General features: G+C 32.3%; 1 protein-coding gene across 1 annotated transcript; it reads left to right on the forward strand.

Moving 5' to 3' along the window:
- Nucleotides 1–2,637: 2,637 nt before the first annotated feature.
- On the forward strand, nt 2,638–3,420 carry LOC112805069 (putative calcium-binding protein CML19). Its single transcript, XM_025847584.3, has one exon. The coding sequence runs from the start codon at nt 2,890–2,892 to the stop codon at nt 3,310–3,312; it is 423 nt and encodes a 140-aa protein (XP_025703369.1). The 5' UTR covers nt 2,638–2,889; the 3' UTR covers nt 3,313–3,420.
- Nucleotides 3,421–8,569: the final 5,149 nt, after the last annotated feature.

Genomic DNA, 8,569 nt, shown 5'->3' on the forward strand with positions numbered 1-8,569 from the left:
TACCGAGATAGACATTAGACAAATTATGTTACAGAAAAAAAAATTCTCGATAAATAAGATTCTTTTAATTTCTTTTAAAAATTAATGTTTTTATTTATTATAGAAAAAATTCTTATTTTTTTTGCTTGTTTCTGAATTTTTTTCTGTTTTTTATAATAATAATAAAAATAATTATATAAGAATAGTTTAATTGTTATTTTATTCATTAATTGTTAAATTATTTTATTTATATAAAAAAATCCCTTATAATACTATTATAAAAAACAAAGTATTAGAAACACAATTAATAAACACAGATAAAAATAAAGTGAATTCTATAGTATTTTTGTTATAATATTTAAATTATATAATTTTTTTTAAAATAAAAAATAAAATATTTAAAATAAACAATAAATTATATAAAATTTATTAAATATTATTTATTTATTTTTTTTAATAATTTAGGTACAAAGTTATAGACAATCATAACATTCACCAAAAAACAAATCCATGTAATGCTAATGCACAACTTGGCTTCCACAATGGATAAACATGACAAGGATAGGTTGACAGCCACCACATGATCAGTAGTGGGGTGTGCCACCGACACGCCTTCTACATTAATCGGTCCGCTGATTCACTTCCTTCTCGCGCTGTTCACAAGCAACAACTCCATTTCTCTAAGCAAATACGAAAAATTAACATCATCGTTGTTGTTATTAAGAGGCTGACTAAGAAATTAGACACGGAAAGAATAGGAAATTAAAAGTTTATAATTTAACAAGAGCCTAATTTTTATGTAGGTTATTAACAAATTCTTTAACATTATTATTTTTTGTGCTATTTAATACGCAAAAGTATATTTTATATAGAATTTAGTTAAATATTATAATATAAAATCCTTTTTATTAATATATTTTGAGTTCTAATGACATAAACAACTTTAAAAACTTCTGTCTTTAAAAATCTTAAAAGTAGCGTACTAATTAGTCAATACAAGATGTAAATTTTGGAAATTTTATTTCGGATGGTGGTGTCTAAAATGTTTCACTTTAACATGGTGATTAGAGGTGCTTTATTCTATTAATCAATTCTGAAATTGGAGGCACCAATTTTTTCACTGAGTAAATAGTCTTAGCACAAAGTGAACGTAGTGATTTGTGTTAATTAAAAAAAAAAATAGACACTCCGATTTACAATTTTTGAATTTTTAAACTAAAATCGGATCTTTCAATTTTACTTTTTACAGATACAAAATAAAAAAATTATAATATTAAAATCTGGTCCAATTTTAAATTTATCTTCCTCCAATAATAAATTAAACCATCTGATTTGTTTAGTATCAATTTAAAAAAAAAAATTCTCCATACAAATAAAAGATATCCATATTTCTAATAATAATGTACTACACACGTATTTTATATGCATAAAAAAATTAGCCGTAAAAGTTAACTATCTTTGTATTTATATATACCTAAATTAAATTTAATATTTTGCAAAGAATTTAATTTAATGCACTAGTATACTATATAAAAAGTAATTTAAAAATTAAATTATTGATAAAAATATTTTAGAAGATTTAAACAACAAAAATACCATATAAAAAATTAAAAATTTGATAAAAATGATTTTTTTGAAAGATATTTTGTCTGTGACTAAATTCTTAGAGGAGTTGGTTGATAGTTTAGTCTTAATGTATTTAAAAAAAAACATATTATATAATCACCAATTTATTATTTTTAGTTAATATTCAACCAATTGTGAACAAAAATTAAATTTTAATAATATAAAAATAAACTTTGATTCAAAATATTAGTTATTGAATTTTTAATATTTTTCTTTTAAAAATGATTCTCATTCTTTTAAGGATAAATTATTAAAAATGTACTCAAATAATTTTGTTGTTGACAAAATGCATCCGAATTTCGCTATCGATAAAAATATCCTCAAATAATTATAAAACGCGACGAAAATATCCAACACTAATATAAAAAAATGCTTTAGAGATTGAATTCTAATGTGATTTTTGCAAGCATGATTAGAAAAATAAAATATTATTATTCTTAAAATTCTGTGATTTTTTGCTAAGTATATTTTTCTGTAATTTTTTAAAAGTATTATTAATTATTGACAAAAAATTATAAAAAATATATATTTAATAATAAATTACTAAATTTTTAAAATAAAAATACTTTATTTTTTTAATATATTTATAAAAAATTATCAAAATTTAATCTTTAAAATAATTTTTAAAAATATATATTTAATATTAAATGCTTTTATTACATTTTAAAATTATTTAAATTATTTTTACCAATAATAAAATTTAAATATATTTTTATTAACAATAAAATTATTCAAATGTATATTTGCTAGTTTATCCCCCAAAAGAGGTGGCCACAACACGCTAGCTAAAATCCCTTTGGTATTGTTCTTATTATTCACGCTCCTTTGACCTCAGCATTATTACTTATTAGTACTACAGTACAGATTCTAGGTTCCTTTGAAAACTTCGAAGTAATGGGTCCGCGTTATCCAATTTGGTGTTTATTTTGTCTTGGTCCAATAGAATTTGTCCTCTCTTTCTCTCTCTCTCTCTCTCCAACGTTTCATTTCTTCGTTAATATTTAATACCTACCTATGCCCTTACGCTGTTGGCGTTTACCTTTTCCCCAACGAACACTTCCCGGCAACTTCTCTCCCTTTCCTTCTTCATTAAACTTACATGCACGACAGTTAGTTATTAATTAGTTAACACACCACTTACGCGCAAAAACACCTATATATAAGAATTCTCCTTTCATCATATTTCATTCACCCTTTGCCCCAAAAATAAAACATCAATCCTAGCTATTAATTACCACATACATATTACTTGTAATTAAATTAATCTGTTTTATTTGTTGTATAATGAAGTACACACAATTTGAGCGAGTTCTTGGTTACTTCGATGAAGATGGCGACGGTAAGATTTCAGCTTCTGAGCTAAGGAGCCAGCTCGGGAAGATGAGTGGCGAGATTCTGTTGGAGGAGGAGGTGGAGATGGCGATCGCGGCGTTGGATTCGGATGGCGATGGGTTGCTGAGTTTGGAGGATATGATGAATCTCATGGAAGGAGGGGAGGAAGACGAGAAGTTGAAGGATTTGAAGGAAGCTTTTGAGATGTATGACACGGATCGATGTGGGTTCATTACTCCTAAAGGGTTGAGGAGAATGCTGAAAAAGTTGGGAGAATCTATGTCCGTTGAGGAATGCCAAGTTATGATTAGTCGCTTTGATTTGAATGGTGATGGGATGCTTAGCTTTGAAGAATTCAGAATTATGATGCAGTGACGGTGTTTGTGAATTTGCCTGTGCTGTGAATTAGTGTATTATTCATTTTTTAATTGTACACTTCTACGTATTCTTTAATTCTTTTAAGGTTTTTTTTTTTATTGTACACTTCTACGTATTCTTTAATTTTTTTAAGGTTTTTTTTTAATTAAATTATGTTTTGTTAGGTATAGCAAACGAGCTGAAACCCACCGGATTAGCCTGCATAACTCACTAAAAAAAAGAGAATTAGATTGTAAATTTAAAACCGTCATAATTAAAAAGTATATCTAACTCGCACCGCCTAATCCGGGAGTTTCGACGAAACAAGATGGACTTTTTTGGCTGGCCTATTTTTTTTATAATTGAAAATGTTCTAAGTTATAATTTATCACTACAAGAAAGTATCAGAATAGCGACCGATTTTGCGGCTGATATAAAATTTCTAGGGCAAAAAAAAATATTGGTTGCTAAAATTGGTCGCTAAATTCGACCGACAAAATCGATCACTAATAGCAACCGAATTAGCGACCGATAAGGTTTTAATACAACTAGAATAAAGCTGGCCACTAAAATCCATTGCTATTTTTTCATTTAGCAACCGAATTAGCAACCGAAATAGAAAGTAATGTCTTTGGAAATGTTGGGCACGGTGGCTATTTTTTAATTTAGTGACCGATTTTGCAACTGATAGTGAAATAGGGTGAACAACTGTTTGGTCACTAATTCAGTTGCTAAATTACTGGTCGCCTAATCGGTTGCTAATTGTTAAGTTAGCAACTGATTTTAGTTACTAACAGAATCAGTCACTAAAAGTCACCAAATTAGCGACCGATTAGTTTTATACAACCAGAATATATATAGTTGCTAAAATCGGTCGCTACTTTTTAATTTAGCGACCGAATTAGCAACCAAAACAAAAGGAGGAATGTCCTTGAGACTCTTGGTCACAAAATCGGTCACTGTTTTTTAATTTAGCGACCGATTTTGCAACCGATCGATAGGTAAAATAGAATAAAACGTGGTTGATTGATAATTCAATCACTAAAGTTATGGTCACTAAATCGGTTGCTAATTTTTAAGTTAGAGACTGATTTTATAAACTAATCAGTCATAAAAACAGTCACTAATTGATAAACTATTATTTTATTATTTATATTGTGTTTAATTGAGTGGTTTTATCAAGTTTTTACATACTTATTCATATGATTAGCATGATATTATAATTCCCTCCCAAAGTTGTTCTATAGTTGAAAACTTGCTTCCTAGAGATCTTTTATTGTGTATTTTAATTCTCTTTTATACCATTCAATGCCGTGATCCGTGTGTTAAGTGTTTTAGGTTTCATAGGGCAGGAATGACTTAGAGAATGGAAAGCAAGCTTGCAAAAATGGAACGAACACAAGAAATCAAGGAGATGACAAGCGAACACCGATGTGGACGCATGCCTCACGCGACCGCGCGAAATGGAGAAATTGCAGTGACGCGTTCGCATGCTTGACGCGAACGCGTGGATTGAAATCTGCACGGATGACGCGAACGTGTGGACGACGCGTACGCGTGACATGCGCGATCTGTAGAATTTAAAGAAATCATTGGGGGCGATTTTGGGCTGCGTTTTGACCCAATTTTTGGCCCAGAAACACAGACTAAAGCCAGGGAACATGTAGAGACTCGGGGAGATTCTGACTAGGATAGTTTTTAGTTTTTAGATCGGATTTTACCCCTCCTCTAGGTTTTCTCTCTACACATTCATGGTTCTTAGAATTTTATTTGCTTTTGGAATTGGATATTGAGAAGAGTTGTTACCTCCTCCAAGACTTCGTCATTCTAGTTTGTTTTCTTACTTTTCACTTACTCTTTCGTATCCTTAATTTTTCCAGAGTTACAATTGGATTATTTTTAGAGTTTATTAATACAAAAACTATTTTTATTTTTTAATTGATCTTTTTTATTATTATTTATCATGTCTTTCGTTATTTTCCCTTTTTATTTTGTGAAGTCTACATTCATGATAATAGAGTAGTTTCCCAACTTGATTGAGAGTTGATTAAAAGGAGAACCTTGAGTTGGAATACTCAAGAGTCAAATTGTAATTGGGTTTATTGTCGGTTGACTCTCTAGTCACTAACGCTAATCCTTCCTAAGGGAAAGGATTAGAACTTGTGAATAGAAGTTGACTTCCAACTTACTTGACTTTCCTTTATTCAATAAAGGATAACTAAGTGGAAACAACTACCAATTATCAATTGATCTTGAGAAAAATCCAACAAGGATAGAACTTTCAATTAATCTTCTCCCGGTCAAGATCTTTATTTAAATTACATAAATTCTCTTATTTATTTTCCTGTTTCTCAAACTCAAAATTTTTGGGAGAACCTTTGACCAATAAGCTGCACTCTTTTGTAAACTCACTGGGAGACGACCTGGGATTCATACTCCCAATATTTTTCTTCTAATTTTGTGACAACCCTTTTAAATTGATAAGCAGATTTTCACTGGTTAAGAACTAGACTTGCAACGTATTTATTCTATTAAATTCTTAATCGGTCAATTTCCGCCTCCGTCAATTTTTGGCGTCGTTGCCGAGGAGTTGCAATAGTGTGCTAATTCATTGGTTGGAATTTATTTATTTGCATTTTATTTTATTTTGTTTTATTACCATGAGCTCTATGTTCTTCTCGTTGAATGACGCGTTCACTGCCTGATCCGAGCTTAGTCGCTTTTGATCCTAAAATTGAAAGAACTCTTTCACGTATTAGGCAAGCTCGACGTCGGTTAGCTTCTGAGAGTGGTGAAGTGATTCTTATCAATTCACTAGTCTCATCTGAGGGCGAATCTGAACCACCATTTGAGGAAGAAACAAGCTCATTTACTACTGATTTAGTTGATTCCCGTGCAGGTAACATGGCAGTGATGAGCAGATATTTTATACGCTTTTTGGGGGTAATTTAATGTAGTTTTTAGTATGTTTTGGTTAGTTTTTAGTATATTTTTACTAATTTTTAGGCAAAATTCATATTTCTGGACTTTACTATGAGTTTGTGTGTTTTTCTGTGATTTTAGGTATTTTCTGGCTGAAATTGAGGGAGCTGAGTAAAAATCTGATTCAGGCTGAAAAAGGACTGTTGATGTTGTTGGATTCTGACCTCTCTGCACTCGGAATGGATTTTTTGGAGCTACATAAGTCCAATTGGCACGCTCTTAATTGGGTTGGAAAGTAGACATCCAGGACTTTCTAGCAATATATAATAGTTCATACTTTGCTCGAAGATAAATGACATAAACTGGCGTTTAATGCCAGTTCCATGTTCTATTCTGGCGTTAAACGCCAGAAACAGGTTACCAGTTGGAGTTAAACGCCCAAAACAGGTCACAACCTGACGTTTAACTCTAGAAACAGCCCAGGCACATGAGAAGCTCAAGTCTCAGCCCCAGCACACACCAAGTGGGCCCCAAAAGTGGATTTCTGCACTATCTATCTTAGTTTACTCATTTTCTGTAAACCTAGGTTACTAGTTTAGTATTTAAACAACTTTTAGAGACTTATTTTGTACCTCATGACATTTTTAGATCTGAACTTTGTACTCTTTGATGGCATGAGGGGTGAGGAGCTCTGCTGTGTCTCGATGGATTAATGCAATTATTTTTATTTTTCATTCAAACATGCTTGTTTCTATCTAAGATATTCATTCGCACTTCAATCTGAACTTTGTACTCTTTGATGGCATGAGTCCTTAAATTCCATTGTTGGGGGTGAGGAGCTCTGCTGTGTTGATGAGCGGATAATTTATACGCTTTTTGGCATTATTTTTAGGTAGTTTTTAGTATGATCTAGTTACTTTTAGGGATGTTTTCATTAGTTTTTGTGCTAAATTAACATTTCTGGACTTTACTATGAGTTTGTGTGTTTTTCTGTGATTTCAGGTATTTTCTGGCTAAAATTGAGGGACATGAGCAAAACTCTGATAGGAGGCTGACAAAGGACTGCTGATGCTGTTGGAATCTGACCTCCTTGCACTCGAAATGAATTTTCTGGAGCTACAGAACTCCAAATGGCGCGCTCTCAACGACATTGGAAAATAGACATCCAGAGCTTCCCAGAAATATAATAGTCCATACTTTATTCGTAATTAGACGACATAAACTGGCGCTCAACGCCAGTTCCATGCTGCATTATGGAGTCAAACGCCAGAAACACGTCACGAACCAGAGTTGAACACCCAAAACACGTTACAACTTGGCGTTCAACTCCAAGAGAAGCCTCAGGCCTCAGCTCATGGATAGATCAAGCTCAGCCCAAGCACACACCAAGTGGGCCCCAGAAGTAGATTTATGCATCAATTACTTACTTCTGTAAACCCTATTAGCTAGTTTAGTATAAATAAGACATTTTACTATTGTACTAGTTGTCTTTCGACCATGTTACATCTTTGGTCTCAGTTTTATTTTATTATTCATCTTAGGAGACTATTGATCACGTTTTGGGGGCTGGCCATTCGGCCATGCCTGAACCTCTATCACTTATGTATTTTCAACGGTGGAGTTTCTCACACCATAGATTAAGGGTGTGGAGCTCTGCTGTACCTCGAGTTTAATGCAAGTACTACTATTTTCTATTCAATTCAACTTATTCCTATTCTAAGATATTCGTTGCACTTCAACATGATGAATGTGATGATCCGTGACACTCATCATCATTCTCACCTATGAACGCGTGACTAACAACCACTTTCGTTCTACCTTAGACCGGGCGCATATCTCTTGGATTCCTTAATCAGAATCTTCATTGTATAAGCTAGAATTGATGGCGGCATTCATGGAAATCCGAAAAGTCTAACCTTGTCTGTGGTATTCCGAGTAGGATTCCGGGATTAAATGACTGTGACGAGCTTCAAACTCGCGATTGCTGGGCGTGATGACAAACGCAAAAGAATCAAGGGATTCTATTCCAACATGATCGAGAACCGACAGATGATTAGCCGTGCTGTGACAGAGCATTTGGACCATTTTCACTGAGAGGATGGGATGTAGCCATTGACAACTATGATGCCCTACATATAGCTTGCCATAGAAAGGAGTGACAAATATTGGATAAAGACAGTAGAAAAGCAGAGATTCAGAAGGAACACAGCACCTCCATACACCTATCTGAAATTCCCACCATTGGATTACATGAGTAACTTTATCTTGATTTTCTATTTAATTTATTATTATTATTCGAAAAAACCAATAATATCTTAAATTAGTTAAATCCGCCTGACTGGTATTTACAAGA

The sequence above is a fragment of the Arachis hypogaea genome, chromosome 1, assembly GCF_003086295.3.
Source record: "Arachis hypogaea cultivar Tifrunner chromosome 1, arahy.Tifrunner.gnm2.J5K5, whole genome shotgun sequence".
NCBI classification, from domain to species: Eukaryota; Viridiplantae; Streptophyta; class Magnoliopsida; order Fabales; family Fabaceae; genus Arachis; species Arachis hypogaea.

What these genes read in the sequence shown, in the direction of transcription:
- LOC112805069 (XM_025847584.3), top strand. Translation starts at nt 2,890, where the DNA reads ATGAAGTACACACAATTTGAGCGAGTTCTTGGTTACTTCGATGAAGAT.